This window comes from Rhinopithecus roxellana, chromosome 8, assembly GCF_007565055.1.
Source record: "Rhinopithecus roxellana isolate Shanxi Qingling chromosome 8, ASM756505v1, whole genome shotgun sequence".
Lineage (NCBI taxonomy): Eukaryota > Metazoa > Chordata > Mammalia > Primates > Cercopithecidae > Rhinopithecus > Rhinopithecus roxellana.
Genome location: NC_044556.1, coordinates 10980386 through 10999119, shown reverse-complemented (window position 1 = coordinate 10999119; position 18734 = coordinate 10980386). Strand labels below are relative to the sequence as shown.

Below are 18734 nucleotides of genomic sequence, written 5' to 3'. Positions count from 1 at the left end.
TGGGCGCCAATGCTGTCGTTTATTGCGCGGAATGGGAGTGTGGGGGGTTAATGGGGCGTGGGGGCCACGGTGGGGGCACTGCTGCCTCGGCTCTTCAGTACATTCATCACGGCGGCGGGACCCCAGCCTCGCCCCCGCGCCCTGCGCAGCCAGGCCCGCCCCTCGGTGCCGGTGCTGGAGGGAGCCGGGGTGCTGCTCCCGGAGGTCACCGCCGGACGCGCGTGGAGGGGGGCCGGGCCGGTTATTGCGTGAGCGCGATGGGGGCAGCGGGAAGCTGGCGGGCCAAGTATTGCACTTAAAAAACAATCCTCATCGGACGGCGGGCCACCTGGAGGGCAGGGGGCGGGCGGGGCTCCAGAGCCGGCTCCTCTCGGCCACTGGGCCGCCCCGTCCCTATTTTACAGCTGGGGGAACTGAGGCACCGAGGTGAAGGGAGCCCCCTCGCACGCGAGGCCGCCGCCGGGGGCAGGGGCGATGGGGGTGGGCGCAGGGCGATGAGGGGGGACGGCCAGGGGCACGGAGGGGCTGCCCCACCGGCCCGGCCCGTCCGTCCGACTACGGCTACCTACGTCTTGTCTATGGCTTCTGGGCGGGCGGGCGGCCGGGGCAGCGCAATGGCATGGCTTTGGTCTGGATGACGGCCCCGCCCCCGGCCCACCTGGGCCCGCGGGGCGGTTGGCGAGGGTCACAAGTTGGACGAGAGGCGCGAGCGCGCGGAGTCCTGGGGGTCCAGGCCGCCGGCGGCGCCAGGCGAGGCCGAGTCCCTGCGGTCCGGGCTGGGCGCGGCGGCCCGGGCAGCAGGCGTCGGCCCCAGGCGCGGCGTGGAGCTGCTGGCCGGGCGCGGGGAGGCCGCGGGGCCGGGCGCGCCATGGGGCAGCGAGGGCTGCGAGGCGGACAGTGGGCGCGACGCGCGGCTCAGGCGGCGCGCGGGCAGGGCGGGCCCAGCAAGGGGGGCGGCGGGCGAGCCGCCGTAGGGCGAGGTCCGCGGTGCCCGGGGGCTGGCGGGCACGCCCGGGGGGCTGGCAGGGGGCGGGGGCCCTGGTGAGGCGGCGGCAGGTGTGGGCCCCGGGGGCGGGCGGCGGACGAGGCGCGGCGAGCCGAGCGCCAGCGGCCCCACAAGCGGCCGCGCCACCTGCGGGCAGAAGCTCATGGCCACGGCCTGCTGCAGCGTGGCGATGGCCGAGGTGACCTGCGGCGGTGGCGGCGGCGGGAAGAGGCCCACGCGCTGACCCAGCTCGGCCTGCTGCACCATCTCACGGTCATACTTGACGATCTCCTGGATGATGGCGTTCTCCTGGTTGTTGAATACGCCCGAGTTGAGGTCATGCTGCACCTTGTGCAGAAGGATGGAATTCTTCTTGCCTGCAGGAGAGGGGGCGTCAGCGCGTGCCCAGGGAGCACTTGCTGCGTACAGCAGGCACCGAGCACCCACTTACTCTACACGGCACGCATACATGGAGCACCTGCTGGATATAGCAAGCAGGCACCGAGCACCTACTCTACACAGCAGGTGCGCATGGAGTGCTTGCAGTGTAGAGCAAACATGTATTTAATACCTACTGTATACAATAAGCACACATGTAGCCTCTCTTGCCTACAGTATGGATATTGAGTACCTGTTGTATACAGGCACCTGCTATGCACAACGAGCATGCATGAAGCACCTGCATACAGAAAGCAGGTGTTTTGTTTTTTTTTTTTGGAGAGACAGTCTCGCTCTGTCGTCCAGGCTGGAGTGCAGTGGCGCCGTATCAGTTCACTGCAAGCTCCGCCTCCACGGTTCACGCCATTCTCCTGCCTCAGCCTCCCGAGTAGCTGGGACTACAGGCGCCCGCCACCTCGCCCGGCTAATTTTTTGTATTTTTAGTAGAGACGGGGTTTCACCGTGTTAGGATGACCTCAGGATCATGATCCTGACCTCATGATCCGCCTGCCTTGGCCTCCCAAAGTGCTGGGATTACAGGTGTGAGCCACCACACCCGGCAGCAAGCAGGTATTTAATGCCTGCTGTGTACATGGAGCGGGTATCACTGTACAGCAAGTATGCATGTGTACCATCTGTATGTGCTGATTATGTAATGAGTGCCTCCAGTGTGCCACAGGCATACCGAGAACACCTGCCTGTAAACAGCCTGTGCTCAGCGCCTGCTGCATACAGAAGGTATAACCTAAACACCTGATATTCAGGAATGTGTTGCGTACTCACTGTATAAAGCAAGTTGTGGAGTGCTTCCTACTGTACACTGGGGAGCTCCCTGACACCACTCCATCGCACCTGTCCTGCGTTTCAGCCACCGTCTTCATTCCCATTCCCACAAACAGCAGCACGAGCCGCGATCTCCCTCGCGCCTACATCCAGTCATCAGGGCTCTGCCCCTCCCTGCCCCGGAGACTGCCCCCTCAGAGGCCAAGTCACCGTCTCCCTCCTGGACACGGGCTGCCTTGGCGGATACAATCTGACCAGGTCCTCTGCTCACCTAGAACCCTCTATGGCTCCCTGATGCTCCTGATTTAGTCAAAACTCTCCCTGCCACCCACTGGGCCCTGTGTGTCTGGCTCCCCCTTCCTCCCCGACCTCCTCCAGGCCTCCCTGGCTCTCTGGACTCTAGGCCTCCTTTCCACGTGGCCTTGGGGCCTTGGGACGTGCTGTGTCCACTCCAGGAACACACCTTCCTCCCCCTTTCCACGTGGCATCCCTTACCCTGGTCTCCACTCTGCATTCCCAACTCAGGGAAACCCACCGGCCCCACCTCCCCTGCTGGCACACAGCCCAGTCGTGTGTGATTTGATCACCAGTCCATAAGCCTCCCTGGGAGTCTGAGTGGGCCGACGGGTCTGCCCCTTGCCCCTCTAGCACACAGCAGGGGCTCACCGAGCATTCAGCACAACCAAAAACACCCTGTGTATTCCCTTCCTTGGGAAACAGGCTGCCCCTGGCCAAAATAGGGCAATAGGTCAGAAAATCAGCCTGTAGACCCAAAAGGGTCCCAGGAGTGGCCAGCCACTGCCCCCGCCCGAGCCACACCCCTGCTGCCTTGGCCACGCCGCTGCCCCAGTCATTCCCCTGATGCCACAGCCACGCCCGTTCCCCCTTGCCACCGTCGAAGCCACGTCCCTGGCTCTTGGCCACACCCCTCCTGCCCCGGCCACGCCCCCGACCCTCAGCCACACCCCTCCTGCCCCAGCCACGCCCCCAGGCCTCAGCCACACCCCTCCTGCCCCGGCCACGCCCCCAGGCCTCAGCCACACCCCTCCTGCCCCAGCCAGGCCCCAGGCCTCAGCCACACCCCTCCTGCCCCGGCCACGCCCCCAGGCCTCAGCCACACCCCTCCTGCCCCAGCCACGCCCCCAGGCCTCAGCCACACCCCTCCTGCCCCAGCCACGCCCCCAGGCCTCAGCCACACCCCTCCGGCCCCAGCCACGCCCCCAGGCCTCAGCCACACCCCTCCTGCCCCGGCCACGCCCCCGGCCTGCTCACCGATGCGGTCCAGGCGGTCGATGGCCACCGTCTCGAAGGCGCGCCGCATCATGGGGTACTCCTCCAGCACCTCGTTGAAGTTGTCCACGCTCAGCGAATAGAGGCGGCAGTAGGTGTCGGCCCGCACGCTCGCCGTGCGCCGGCCCCGGGTGAGCAGGCAGATCTCTGCACGTGGCAGGCAGGGCCGTTGGACGGGGCGGGCACCGCGGCCCTCCCCACCCAGGCGCACGGCCCGGCCTCTGCACCTTGGCCAGCTTGGGCGCTTCCCACCCAGGCTCTCCCCGGTGCCTGCCCCAGCCCAGCCCGCAGCCCGCAGCCCCCCGGCTCTGCACACCGCGGGGGGCGCGCGCCCCCTCCCCACCAGGCGCGCCCCGCTCCAGCGCACCCCCGAAGTAGGAGCCGTCGGACAGCTTCATCTCCTTGTTGCCCTTGGTGAGCACGCTGACCACGCCGTGCTGGATGAAGTACATCTTCTTCCCGATGGTGCCTTCGCGGATGATGTAGTCACCCGGCTGGAAGACCTCGAACTTGAGCTTGGTCAGCATGGCCGTGACGAAGTTGGGGTCAGCGTTGGCGAACAGCGGCATGGAGGCCACCAGCTTCCGGCAGTTGAAGTTGACGATCTCCTGCAGGGGGGAGGCAGGGCTGGGTCCGCTGCAAACCCCACTCCCGCTTCCCCCTCGCCCTGCCTCTGGGACCGGCTCACCTCTCAGGCCCCAATTTCCTTGTCTGAGAGACGGGCTCAGCCCTGCAGGCGGACCGAGCTGCCGCCGTCAAGGACCGGAGAAAGCAAAAACCCTCCCTGCTCCTCGCTATTTGACATCGTATTGGCGACATCTGCCAATCCAATCGGACCAGGAGGGGCAACTGTAGACATAAGCACTGGAAAGGAGGCCAGGGAGGGGAGGCTCACGCCTGTGACCCCAGCATTGTCGGAGGCTGAGGCAGGAGGATCGCTTGAGCCCAGGAGTGCTAGACCAGCCTGGGCAACATAGTAAGACCCCCCGTCTCTACCAAAAAAAAAAAAAAAAAAAAAAAAAAGCCAGGTGTGGTGGTGGGGCACCTACTCTCAGCTACTCAGGAGGCTGAGCATGCAGATGACTTGACCCCAGGAAGTGCAGGTTGCAGTGAGCCGTGATCCCCACACCACTGCACTGCAGCCTGGGTGACAGAACAAGACCCTGACTCTAAAAAAAAAAAACAAAAGGAAAAAAAAAAGGCCGGGCACAGTGGCTCACACCTGTAATCCCAGCACTCTGGGAGGCCAAGGTGGGTGGATCGCCTGAGGTCAGGAGTTTGAGACCAGCCTGGCCAACATGGCGAAACCCCATTTCTACTAAAAATACAAAAAATTAGCTGGGTGTGGTGGCGCATGCCTGTAATTCCAGCTACGTAGGAGGCTGAGGCAGGAGAGTCTCTTGAACCCGGGAGGCGGAGGTTACAGCGAGCCAAGAGCCTGGGCGACAGAGCAAGACTCCATCTCTGTCTCACACACACGCACACACACAATCGGGAGAGCTACAGTATTTGGTCAAACTATTAGGTGATTTTTGAAAAATCAACATAAAAAGCAAGGGCCTTGAGATGAATAGATGGTGTTAAGGGCGAGTTCCCCTTAGCAAGGCAGCTTCTAAGGACCGCAGTGTTCCACCTTTGCTCCATGTTCACTTTAGGAACCAGCTATCGAGCTGTGCCCTTATGACGTGGGCACTGATACTTTTTTTTTGAGACGGAGTCTTGCTCTGTCACCCAGGCTGGAGTGCAGTGGTGCCATCTCGGCTCATTGCAACCTCCACCTCCCGGGTTTGCGCCATTCTCCTGCCTCAGCCTCCCAAGCAGCTGGCACTACAGGTGCCTACCACCACGCCCAGCTTTTTTTTCTTTTTTGAGATGAAGTCTCGCTCTGTCGCCCAGGCTGGAGTGCAATGGCACAATCTTGGGTCACTGCAAGCTCCACCTCTTGGGTTCAAGCGATTCTCCTGCCTCAGCCTCCCGAGTAGCTGGGATTACAGGCACTCGCCACCACGCCCGGCTACTTTTTGCATTTTTAGTCGAGATGGGGTTTCACCATGTTGGCCAGGCTGGTCTTGAACTCCTGACCTCAGGTGATCCGCCCGCCTCAGCGCCCCAAAGTGCTGGAATTACAGGTGTGACCCACTGCGCCCGGCAACAGCTGCCATTTCTAACCCAGGGAGATTGCGCCTTCCTCAGCCAGGCCCAGGTGACCCTCGCGGCTGCTGAGCCTGCAGAATGGTGCAAGCCCTCAGAAGGAATCTGGACACCCGGGCCCTGGTTTAGCATCCATGTGGAGATCACCTCACAAAAGACCAGAAGCAGAGAGGAGGCGCCAGGTGCCCCAGCCAGGAGGACACAGGGCAGTGGGTATCTACGTGTGTTTGTTTTGTCTTAAAAAGAAAAATAGTGGCCGGGTGTGGTAGCTCACGCCTGTAATCCCAGCACTTTGGGAGGCCGAGATGGGCGGATCACGAGGTCAGGAGATTGAGACCATCCTGGCTAACACGGTGAAACCCCGTCTCTACTAAAAATACAAAAAATTAGCTGGGCGTGGTGGTGGGCGCCTGCAGTCCCAGCTACTCGGAAGGCTGAGGCAGGAGAATGGTGTGAACCCAGGAGGCGGAGCTTGCAGTGAGCCAAGATCACGCCACTGCCCTCCAGCCTGGGCGACAGAGCAAGACTCTGTCTCAAAAAAAAAAAAAAAAAGGCCGGGTGCAGTGGCTCACGCCTGTAATCCCAGCACTTTGGGAGGCTGAGACGGGCGGATCACTAGGTCAGGAGATCGAGACCATCCTGGCTAACACGGTGAAACCCCGTCTGTACTAAAAAAAATACAAAAAACTAGCCGGGCGAGGTGGCAGCACCTGTAGTCCCAGCTACTCAGGAGGCTGAGGCAGGAAAAAGGCATCAACCCGGGAGGCGGAGCTTGCAGTGAGCTGAGATCCGGCCACTGCACTCAAATAGGCCAGGAATGGTGGCTCATGCCTGTAATCCTGGCACTGTGGGAGGCTGAGGCAGGCAGATCACTTGAGATCAAGAGTTTAAGACCAACCTGACCAATATGGTAAAACCCCATCTCTACTAAAAACAAAAATTAGCTGGGTGTGGTGGCGCACGCATATAATCTCAGCTACTCAGGAGGCTGAGACAGGAGAATCGCTTGAACCCAGGAGACAGAGGTTGCAATGAACAAAGATCATGCCACTGCACTCCATCCTGGGTGACAGAGCAAGACTATCTCAAAAATAAATATAAAGGCCAGGCGCGGTGGCTCATGCCTGGAATTCCAGCACTTTGGCAGGCTGAGGCGGGTGGATCACAAGGTCAGGAGTTCAAGACCAGCCTGGCCAAGATGGTGAAACTCTGTCTCTACTAAAAATACAAAAAAAAAAAAAAAAAAAATTAGCTGGGCACGGTGGCGGGCGCCTGTAGTCCCAGCCACTCGGGAGGCTGAGGCAGAGAATTGCTTGAACCCATGAGGCGGAGGTTGCAGTGAGCCGAGATCACGCCATTGCACTCCAGCCTGGTGACAGAGTGAGACTCATCTCAAGAAAAGAAAAAAAAAAAGGCCCAGGCCCGGCGCAGTGGCTCACATCTGTAATCCCAGCACTTTGGGAGGCTGAGGCAGGTGAATCACGAGATCAGGAGATCGAGACCATCCTGGCTAACACCGTGAAACCCCGCCTCTACTAAAAATACAAAAATTAGCCAGATGGGGTGGTACATGCCTGTAATCTCAGCTACTCAGGAGGCTGAGGCAGGAGAATCACCTGAGGTTGGGAGTTCGAGTTTGAACCCAGGAGGTGGAGGTCGCCATCAGCCAAGATTGCGCCACTGCACTCCAGCTTGGGTGACAGAGCGAGACTCTAATAAAAAAAAAAAATTGGTCGAGTGCAGTGGCTCACACCTGTAATCCCAGCACTTTGGGAGGCTGAGGCAGGCGAATCACCTGAGGTTGGGAGTTCGAGACCAGCCTGGCCAACATGGTGAAACCCCATCTCTACTAAAAATACAAAAATTAACCAGGCGTGGTGACACTCCCCTGTAATACCAGCTACTCAGGAGGCTGAGGTGGGAGAATCACTTGAACCTGGGAGGTGGAGGTTGCAGTGAGCCGAGACTGCACCACTGCACTCCAGCCTGGGCAACAGAATGAGACTCGACTCCGTTTCTAAAAAAAAAACAAAACAAAACACTAAAGTGGAAGTGTCCAACGCAGGAAACTGGGTAGAGGGACAGGGACAGGATGGAGCCAGGCTTCTCTGAATATATACAGTTGTTTTTGTTTTTTTTGAGACCGAGTCTCTCTCTGTTGCCCAGGCTGCAGTGCAGTGGCGTGACCTTGGCTCTCTGCAACCTCTGCCTCCTGGGTTCAAACGATTCTCCTGCCTCAGCCTCCTGAGTAGCTGGGACTACAGGCATGCACTACCACGCCCAGCTAATTTTGTATTTTTAGTAGAGAGACGGGGTTTTACCATGTTGGCCAGGCTGGTCTCGAACTCCCGACCTCAGGTGATCCGCCCGCCTCGGCCTCCCAAAGTGCTGGGATTACAGGCATGAGCCACCGCGCCTGGACATATGTAGGTTTAAAGATTTGACTTTGCAACTCCTAGGCACCTAAAAAATGACCAAGTACTGCAGGTTGCCAAGGGCTGGGGACAGGGAGCCGGGCTGGCAGCTGACAGCCTAGGTCTCCTTTTTGAGAACGTTCTGGAGTTGGTTGTGGCGTTGGGTGCATCACTCTGTTAATACTAAAAGCCACTGCATTTGATGCGTTTTGTGGTCTGTGAGTTATGTCTCTATAAATGAATGAATGAAAAATCAGTCATCAAATGCAATTAAGCATTTTCAGCGAAGCGAACCGCAGTGTATGCCTCCTGGGAGGCAATGCGTGTAAATGCCCCCCAGAAGCATTCCCGGGGCCCACGGTCCCAAGGGTCAGGCCTGTCCTGTCCGCCTCCTCGCCCAGCTCCCCCAGCCCCTCCTCAGGGCCTCTGCCCAAGCCAGGTGCTCCCCCCGGGACACCTTGCCTGGCTCACATGCGGCCGTGCTCTGATGTTGCCTCCCCGTCCTCATCCCTCCCTGCTTCCCAGAGCTGCTCTCTGCTGCCTGGGTGATCGCAGCTGCTTTCCCTAGGCCCTGCTTCCTGAGGGTAGGGCCTTCAAGCACAGAGCAGGGCATGCAGTCGGCGCTCAACAACTGCTTGATGGGTGTTGTGGGTTGACCTACATCTCCCAGAAAGACAGGCTGATATCCCGACCCCGGTTTCATGTGGAAATAGGGTCTTTGCAGACGTGACCCAGTTAAGGAGAGGCCACGAGGAACCGGGTGGGCCCCGATCCAACGTTGTAGGATGGATTTACAAGAAGAGACAGAGACGCACAGGGGAGAGGGCTATGAGCAGATGGAGGCGGAGATCAGGGAGATGCATCTGCAAGCCGAGGGCGCCCGGAGCCCCAGATGCCGGAAGAGGCAGGAAGGATCCTCCCCGGGGGCTCCGGGGGTAGCGCGGCCGGCCCACGCCTTGATTTTGGGCTTCTGGCCTCCAGGACCGTGGGAGGCTGAATCTCTGCTGTTCCAGCCACTCAGACTGTGGGTATTTGTTCCCGCAGACCCAGGAAACTCGCCCAGGGTCACCCAGGCTACAGAAACAGCTGGGAGTTAAACCCCCTCCTCATCAGCCTGAGTGGTCCCAGGCCCTGGTGCTCAGCGGCCTCTGAGGCTCCTCCCTCCCCACCCTGCCCTGCTTCTGCCCCGCCCTGTCGGGCACAGAGCCCCCCATCTCTGTTAAGGGGGCGTCAGGAAGCAAGGCGGGGGTGGCGGGGGTCCCGGGGGTGCAGAGGCTCACGGCGGGGGGGATGCGAGTACAGGTCTAGCTCGAGTCCCTCCTGCTGCAGCTGAGGTTCTGCTCCTCCTTCAGGGACCGGCTCCTGGGCGCCAGGAGAGGGAGGCCGGCCCTGTGCCCGAGGCTGCCTCCCGCCTGCCCGGCGCCCGCCTCACCTCCCGCAGGGGTCCGTTGAGCTCGCCCAGGATGCTGTCCTCGTCAAACATCTTGCCCTGGTAACGGTGCTCGTAGTAGTCGTGGATCTTCTGGCGGAAGTCGGCCGGCAGCTTGTGGAAGGACATGTACTGCTCCACCTGCTTGTACTGTGGGGAGGAGGCGAGGCTGGGTCAGACACCACCCCCGGCCTGCAGCGGGCACATAGGCACCTGCTTGTACCGTGGGGAGGTGAGGCTGGGTCAGACACCGCCCCCGGCCTGCAGCGGGGACATGGGCACCTGCTTGTACCGTGGGGAGGTGAGGCTGGGTCAGACACCGCCCCCGGCCTGCAGCGGGCACACGGGCACCTACTTGTACCGTGGGGAGGAGGTGAGGCTGGGTCAGACACCACCCCCGGCCTGCAGTGGGGACACGGGCACCTGCTTGTACTGTGGGGAGGTGAGGCTGGGTCAGACACCGCCCCCGGCCTGCAGCGGGGAGACAGGCCTTCACACCCGCTTGTACTGTTGGGGGTCAGGGCTGGGTCAGAAACAGACCCGGCCCGCAGCGGGGAGACAGGCCTCCTGCCACACAGGGGCCGCCAGATTCAATAACAGCAAATAAACATGCTTCTATTTAAATCAGAGTTGAATTCGTTTCAATGATAAACTCAAATTTTTTTTTTTTCTGAGAGAGTCTCGCTCTGTCGTCCAGCCTGGAGGGCAGTGGCACGATCACAGCTCACCGCAGCCTCCACCCCTGGGCTCAAGCGAGCCTCCCACCTCTAGCAGGGACTACAGGTGTGCACCACCACGCCTGGCTGATTCTTTGATTTTTTGTGGGGATGAGGTCTCGCCATGTTGCCCAGGCTGGTCTTTAACTCCTGGGCTCCTCGGCCTCCCAAAGTGCTGGGATTACAGGTGTGAACCACCTCGCCTGGCCAAGTCAATTCATTCTTAACACTCTGAATAATTGATATTGATATCCTAAGTAATAATTCTAAAATAATATTAAATTAATTATCAGGGGCAGGGTGGGCGGATAAAGTTCAGGATCTCCATTTATTTATTTATTTATTTATTTATTTATTTTTTGAGACGGAGTCTCGCTCTGTCGCCCGGGCTGGAGTGCAGTGGCACGATCACAGCTCACCGCAGCCTCCACCCCTGGGCTCAAGCGAGCCTCCCACCTCTAGCAGGGACTACAGGTGTGCACCACCACGCCTGGCTGATTCTTTGATTTTTTGTGGGGATGAGGTCTCGCCATGTTGCCCAGGCTGGTCTTTAACTCCTGGGCTCCTCGGCCTCCCAAAGTGCTGGGATTACAGGTGTGAACCACCTCGCCTGGCCAAGTCAATTCATTCTTTTTTTTTTTTTTTTTTTTTTTTTTTGAGGCGGAGTCTCGCTCTGTCGCCCGGACTGGAGTGCAGTGGCCGGATCTCAGCTCACTGCAAGCTCCGCCTCCCGGGTTTGCGCCATTCTCCCGCCTCAGCCTCCCGAGTAGCTGGGACTACAGGCGCCCGCCACCTCGCCCGGCTAGTTTTTTGTATTTTTAGTAGAGACGGGGTTTCACTGTGTTAGCCAGGATGGTCTCGATCTCCTGACCTCGTGATCCGCCCGTCTCGGCCTCCCAAAGTGCTGGGATTACAGGCTTGAGCCACCGCGCCCGGCCCAAGTCAATTCATTCTTAACACTCTGAATAATTGATATTGATATCCTAAGTAATAATTCTAAAATAATATTAAATTAATTATCAGGGGCAGGGTGGGCGGATAAAGTTCAGGATCTCCATTTTTTATTATTTATTTATTTATTTATTTTTTTTTGACGGAGTCTCGCTCTGTCGCCCGGGCTGGAGTGCAGTGGCCGGATCTCAGCTCACTGCAAGCTCCGCCTCCCCAGGTTCACGCCATTCTCCTGCCTCCCTCCCGAGTAGCTGGGACTACAGGCCCGCCACGCCACCTCGCCGGCTAGTTTTTTTGTATTTTTAGTAGAGACGGGGTTTCACCGTGTTAGCCAGGATGGTCTCCATCTCCTGACCTCGTGATCCGCCCGTCTTGGCCTCCCAAAGTGCTGGGATTACAGGCTTGAGCCACCGCACCCGGCCGGGATCTCCATTTAAAGTTGAATTGCAGGCTGGGTGCGGGGGCTCACGCTTGTAATCCCAGCACTTTGGGAGGAGGAGGCGGGTGGATCACTTGAGGTCAGGAGTTCAAGACCAGCCTGACCAACATGGTAAAACCCCATCTTTACTAAAAATACAAAAATCAGCCAGGTGTGGTGGCGGGTGCCTGTAGTCCCAGCTATTCGGAAGGCTGAAGCAGGAGAATCTCTTGAACCCAGGAGGCGGAGGCTGCAGTGAGACAAGATCGTGCCACTGCACTCCAGCCTGGATGACAGAGGGAGACTCCATCTCAAAAACAAACAAACAAAATAAATAAAAAAGTTGAATTTCAGAAAAAAATAACAATGTTTAGGGCAAGTATATCCTTGTAATATTTGAAATATACTAAAAAACTCATTTGGTGCTTCTCTGAAATTCAGATGTAACTATGTATCCTGAATTTTTTTTTTTTTTTTTGAGCCTCTGGCCTCAAGCAATCCTCCCACCTCAGCCTCCTGAATAGCAGGGATTACAGGTGTGCACCACCACGCCCAGCTGATTTTTTTTATTTTTTGTAGGGATGAGGTCTCGTCATGTTGCTCAGGCTAGTCTTAAATTCCTGACTTCTGGTGATCCACCTGTCTCAGCCTCCCAAAGCGCTGGGATTACAGGCAGGAGCCACTGAGCCAGGCCTAGTGCCCTGAATTTTATCTGGCAGCCCTACCCCTGAGGAATGGGTGGGCACCTGACTCTATGAGGAGAGGGCCCAGGTACCCTGACACACAGGACCCCCTTCCCAGGGCCTCCAACCCTGCGGGGGCTCCGGCCCCTCCCTGGTGATCTTTCTAGAAACCACCGGGTCAGCCCCTCCCGAGCAGGGAAGGGAGCGTGGGTGCCGGGCAGGGGTGCCAGGCCCTGCTGTCCCCAGAACGGTGCCCCCCGGTGGCTCCAGCTTCACTTCCGCCCCAGCCCCGCCTGGCCGCAGCTGCCCTGAGCTCAGCGGAACCCGTGACGACGGGCGGGTGGTGGCACCAGCTTATGTTTGGGTGCGAGGCCCGTGGCTTCCGGACAGCCGGGCGCCTGGCACGGGGCCCAGCTGACCCAGCCGATCCTGCCAGCCACTGCTCGGGGGGTGGGGAGAGGGGGGCACTTGACTCCCAGCCAGCCGCCTCACAGAGGGAAACTGAGGCACCGAGCGGAGCATGAGGCCCAACTCCAGGGGCCGCCCATAGGGCCAATGCTAATCTCCCTCTACCCTTCCCAGCTCCCCTGTGTCCCCTCCACGGCCAAGCCTAGGATTAGCCCGGTGGACGCTGCAGGCCAGAGACCACGTCTGAGCAGTGGGGCAGCCTTGCTGTCCCTGAAGCCTGGCCCTGACTGCCGGCCACCGGCGTGCCCTCAAGCGACCCCAGCCCTCTCAGGACCCGCCAGGCCCCTTCCCCAGCCCAGCCCCATCCTGAGCCGGCCTAGAGACCCCCAGGTGGGCCCAGCCTTCTGGCAATGCCTGTCTCTCCTGCTCTCACTCCAGGCTCCCCCATATCCCCCTTCAGCCCCAGGGGCTTCCTGTGTCCAAGGACTGACCCTGTCCTGCCCTGACCCCAACTCAGCCCCTTCCAGCCCAGCCTGTGTCCCCTCCCCAGCCCCTGCCCCAAGTCCATCTCCAGGCTCCAGACCTCCCTCCCCATCACAGGGCCAGCGCTTCTCACCACTGGCTGCAAGGGTTTCTGTTCCTCCCCCTAATCACAGCCACAGACCCGCAGGGTCCCCTACCTCCCCATCACGCTGTCTCTGCCCTGAGCATGACACTTGGAGCTGGGTGGAGGGCCAAGTCTGCCTCTCCCCTCAGACCCCAGAGTTGGGTCTGCCTCCCCCGTCAGACCCCAGATCTGGGCCCACCTCCCCCATCAGACCCCAGGGCCGGGCCCACCTCCCCCATCAGACCCCAGGGCCGGGCCCGCCTCCCCCATCAGACCCCAGGGCCGGGCCCGCCTCCCCCATCAGACCCCAAGGCTGGGCCCGCCTCCCCCATCAGACCCCAAGGCTGGGCCCGCCTCACCCATCAGAACCCAGATCGGCGGGCCGCCTCCCCCATCAGACCCAAGGCCGGCCCGCCTCCCCCATCAGGACCCCAGGGCCGGGCCCGCCTCCCCCATCAGACCCCAGGGCCGGGCCCGCCTCCCCATCAGACCCCAGGGCGGCCCGCCTCTTCTCCTCAGACCCCAGGGCCGGGCCCGCCTCCCCCATCAGACCCCAGATCTGGGCCCGCCTCCCCCATCAGACCCCAAGGCTGGGCCCGCCTCCCCCATCAAACCCCAGATCTGGGTCCGCCTCCCCCATCAGACCCCAGGCCGGGCCCGCCTCCCCCATCAGACCCCAGGGCCGGGCCCGCCTCCCCCATCAGACCCCAGATCTGGGCCCGCCTCCCCCATCAGACCCCAGGGCCGGGCCCGCCTCCCCCATCAGACCCCAGGGCCGGGCCTGCCTCTCTCCTCAGACCCCAGGGCCGGGCCCGCCTCCCCCATCAGACCCCAGGGCCGGGCCTTCCTCCCCCATCAGACCCCAGACCCGCCTCCCTCAGACCTTCTCCTGGTACTGGCGCCGCGAGGAGTCCAGCGACTGGATGAGGGCAGTGGCGTGGCCGATGAACATGGCGTAGCAGGTGGCACCCACGATCATGCTAAGCATGGTCAGCCAGATGTCCGTCATGCTCTCGGGCGCCTGCCGGCCGTACCCAATGCACAGCATGTGGCTCATGGCCTTGAAGAGCGCGAAGGAGTACAGTTCGCTCCACGAGTGGTTCTGCAAGGCCAGCAGGAGGGATGGTGGTGGGCAGGTGCTCACGCCCCGGGAGGCCCTGGTCCTCAAGGGCCCACTGCCCGCCCTCCCCCAGGCACTGGAGGTGATGAGCTCCCCATGCTCAGAGGTAACCAAGAGAAACAGAGACCCAGGTAGATGACATGGTTTGCACCCTTGTCACAGTGAGTCGGCAGTAGGGCCAGGGCTGACGCTGCCTGCCCACTTCACTCCTGGGGAAACTGAGACCTCAAGGGCAAGCGTCTGGACCCCGAATTTTGCAGCCTGAGACCAGAACATCTGTGAGGTCAAGAGGGGGCGAAAGTTCCAGGGAGCACCTGGGCCAGAGCAGAGGGGCAGGGTGGGCAGACACACCAGGCCAGCCCAGGAGGTCCTGTCCCACCAAGTCCTCAGGTGACCCGGCCGGGAAAGGGGGGCCGCGGGGGCTCTGTTCAGGAAATGGGACCACATGCGCGGGCGGCAGCCAGACAATGGGCTGCCTCAGCCCGGGCAGCTGTGCCAGGCTCTGGGGAGGGGCACTGGCGGGTTTTCCCTCTGTAGCTCCTGACCCCATCGATGCCCACCTGCTCTGTATCCAAACCAAACACATCCCAAGTCCTATATGCAGCCAGAAGCTAGGCCCAGCACTCCCCAGGCGGGGACAGAGGCTCGCTGGGGCACTAACCTGACTGTAACGCCCAAGGGCTCCTGTAACTGACCCTTCTTAACAGTCAGCACATCTCAGCCAGGAAGCAAGGGGTATCTGGAACTGCCTTCATTTATTATTCCTTTTTTTTTTTTTCCTAGATGGAGTTTCGCTCTTGTAGCCCAGGCAGGAGTGCAGTGGCGCGATCTCGGCTCACTGCAGCCTCCACTTCCCAGGTTCAAGCGATTCTCCTGCCTCAGCCTCTCAAGTAGCTGGGGTTACAGGCGTCTGCCACCACGCCCAGCTAATTTTTGTATTTTTAGTAGAGACAGGGTTTCCACATGTTGGCCAGGCTGGTCTCAGACTCCCGACCTCAGGTGATCCACCTGCCTCGGCCTCCCAAAGTGCTGGGATTACAGCCGTGAACCACCGTGCCCGGCCCATTTACTGTTTCTTTGGCCTGTGATACCACTTTCCCATTTCAGGGCTATGATGTAAATTGTTCTTTAGTTGTCAGAGATCAGGTCTTGCTCTGTGGCCCAGGCTGGAGTGCAGTGGTGCAATCGTGGCCCACTGCAGCCTAAACTTCTGGGCTCAAGGGATCCCACCCCCTCAGCCTCCTGAGGAGCTGAGACCACAAGTGAACACCACCATACCCAGTTCTTCAATTGTTCTTTGAAATAAATGTATGTAAATTAGGCCAGGCGCCGTGGCTCACCCCTGTAATCCCAGCACTTTGGGAGGCCGAGGCAGGTGGATCACCTGAGGTCAGGGAGACCAGCATGGCCAATATAGTGAAACCCTGTCTCTACTAAAAGTACAAAAATTACCCAGGTGTGGTGGCGGGCACCTGTAGTCCCAGCTACTCAGGAGGCTGAGGCGAGAGAATCGCTTGAACCCGGGAGGCGCAGGTTTTGCGGTGAGCAGAGATTGTGCCACTGCACTCCAGCCTGGGCGACAGAGTGAAACTCAGTCTCAAAAAGAATAAGCAAATAATAATAATAAATGTAGGTAAATTAAAAAGGGAAATCCACTGGAAAAAGCACTAAGCAGATGTCTGGGTGACAGAACTCATCATAGTCACACTCGGCTTCTCTCCATGGACGATCCCAGGCCTGAAAGGCTCCAAGTGGCTGTTTCAGCCCCCAGGGGCACTAACGGGTCAACCCCAGGGCTGCAGTTCTGGGTCCCCCTTTGTAAAGAGGCCTGAGTCCTCCCCTGTGTAAGGGGGGTCTTGTCTCCACCTCTGAAGGGCCTGTGTCTCTCCCTCTGTAAGGGAGCCTGGGTCCCCACCTCGGTAAGGGCCTGGGTCCTCTCCTCCATAAGGGTGGGGTCTTGTCTCCACCTCTGAAGGGGTTGGGTCCACCCCTCTGTAAGGGGGATAAGGGGGCCTGGGTCCCCCCTCTGTGTGGGAGCCTGGGTCCCCCCTCTGTAAGGGGGATAAGGGAGCCTGGGTCCCTCACTCTGTATGGGAGTCTGGGTCCCCCAATCTGTGTGGGAGCCTGGGTTCCCCCTCCGTCAGGGACCGCGGTGCTCACCACCATGCCATTGATGGACACCCAGCAGTTGCGCGGGAAGTCCTGTAGCATGGGCACCAGGAACTGCAGGCAGCCGTCCCAGTGGCAGAGCAGCAGCATCATGCTGATGAGGTTGCAGATACGCATCACCGCGCTGGCCAGGTCATAGGTCATGTGGAAGATCTGCAGGAAGGCGCCGTGAGCCCCCCACCCGCTGCCCTGCCGGCCCCCACCTCAGAGCCCCAGTCCGGTGCGCCCCCACTGCGGGAGCTCCTGGCCCCGCCCTCAAATCCACGGCTCTGCCTCAGGCCCCCTGCCCCACCCTGCAGACCCCACCCCAGGACCCCTGCCCTCCATACCCACAGAACTCACCCCAGGATCTCCACCCAAATCCATGGCCACATCCCAGGACCCCCACCCCACCCTGAAGCCCCACCCCCAAATCCACGGCCCCCACCACAGGATCCCTGCCCCCAAGTCCACAGTCCCCGCCCCAGGACCCCTGCCCCCAAGTCCATAATCCCCGCCTCAGGACCCCTGCCCCCAAGTCCACAGTCCCCGCCCCAGGACCCCTGCCCCCAAATCCATAGTCCCCGCCCCAGGACCCCTGCCCCCAAGTCCACAGTCCCCGCCCCAGGACCCCTGCCCCACAAGTCCACGGCTGCCACCCCAGGACCCCGACCCCAAATCCACAGCCCCCACCCCAGGATCCCCACCCCACTCCACAGTCCCCGCCCCAGGACCCCTGCCCCCAAATCCATAGTCCCCGCCCCAGGACCCCTGCCCCCAAGTCCATAGTCCCTGCCCTAGGACCCTTGCCCCCAAGTCCACAGTCCCCGCCCCAGGACCCCTGCCCCACAAGTCCACGGCCGCCACCCCAGGACCCCGACCCCAAATCCACAGCCCCCACCCCGGAACCCCATCCCACCCTGCAGCCCCACCCCAGGACTCCCACCCCCAAATCCACAGCCCCCACCCCAGGATCCCCACCCCACTCCACAGTCCCCACCGCAGGACCCCCGCCCCCAAATCCACAGCCCCCACCCCAGGACCCCCCACTTCACTCCATGGCCCCCACCTCAGGCCCCCGTCCCCAAGTCCACAGCTCCCATCCGAGGACCCTGGCCCCCAGCCCCCCACCTCCAGCCTGAGGTGCCTGGAGGACGTGGGACAGTCACCAGGCCCCCACTGGTGGCCGTGGGTGACAAACTTGGTCCAGGATGGGATTGTGGCGGGGTCTGGAATTGGGGGCGGGGGAGTGACTAGGCTTGGCTTCTCTGACCTCAGTGTCCCCAGGGCTCGAACACAGTAATAGGGACCTGGACGTGTCCAACAGTGCGCGCTGCGCCCTCTGGGACCCCACCCTTGGCTCCATCCCGCACTGCCCGGGGGACACCATTCCCTGGCCCCCATGGCCTCCCCCGGACACCCAGTTCTGCCCCAGCAGCTCCCACGCCCCCACTTGGGGCTCCACCCCCAGCAGAGCAACGCCCTAAGCCCCGCCCCCCAGCCTTACCCCGGCAGCCCGAGCCCCGCCCTGTGTCCCGCCCCTGCTGGGACTCGTAACTCCGCCCTGTCCTTCCCTGTGGCCCCGCCCACTTCTGTCACGGCTAAGCCTTATTGACCTCCGTGGCCCTGGCCACAGTCCCTGGGGCCCTCATAGCCCTGCACCCCACAGCCCTGCCCCGCCCTTCCCCTGGAGACCTCATAGGCTCACCTCCACACCTGCAGGCCCACCCACCTGTCCCAGTGCCCTGTGCGACCCCGCCCTTGTAGCCAAAGCCACACCCCTATGGCTATGGCCCCACCCTCCTCATCGCCACACCTCTGCAGCTACGGCCTTGCCTCTCACCCATGGTGCGCCCCGGTGGCCAAAGTCCTGACCCTATGGCTGTGGCCCCACCCCTGCAGTACCCTCATAGCCTCACCCCTGAAGCCACAGCACAGCCCCACACCCCTCATTGCCCTACCTCTGCAGCCGTGGACCAGAGCCTCATCCACGACCTGGAGCCCCTCGTGGCCTTGGTCCCACAGCCACAGCCCGACCACTACAGACTTGGCCCCACCCAGTACCCCTCAGCCCTGCATCTGCTGCTTAAAAGCACCCCAACACCCTCACATGCTCACACCTGATGTCTGACCCCGCCCAGCACAACCCTCAAAGCCACGCCCCTGATGTCTGATCCCGCCCAGCACTACCCT

At 60.9% G+C, this 18734-nt stretch overlaps 1 protein-coding gene across 1 annotated transcript in view; it reads right to left on the bottom strand.

Annotated features, from left to right (window-relative positions):
- Positions 1-2: 2 nt before the first annotated feature.
- The window catches only part of HCN2 (hyperpolarization activated cyclic nucleotide gated potassium and sodium channel 2), a 36019-nt gene continuing 17287 nt past the window's right edge, over positions 3-18734 (bottom strand). The window contains exons 3-8 of the mRNA XM_030937047.1: positions 16554-16715; positions 14157-14375; positions 9494-9640; positions 3864-4104; positions 3479-3643; positions 3-1362 (exon numbers count right to left, since the gene is read on the bottom strand). Coding sequence (XP_030792907.1) covers positions 686-1362; positions 3479-3643; positions 3864-4104; positions 9494-9640; positions 14157-14375; positions 16554-16715 — 1611 coding nt within the window. The 3' untranslated portion in view covers positions 3-685. The remainder of the gene's footprint in view (positions 1363-3478; positions 3644-3863; positions 4105-9493; positions 9641-14156; positions 14376-16553; positions 16716-18734) is intronic.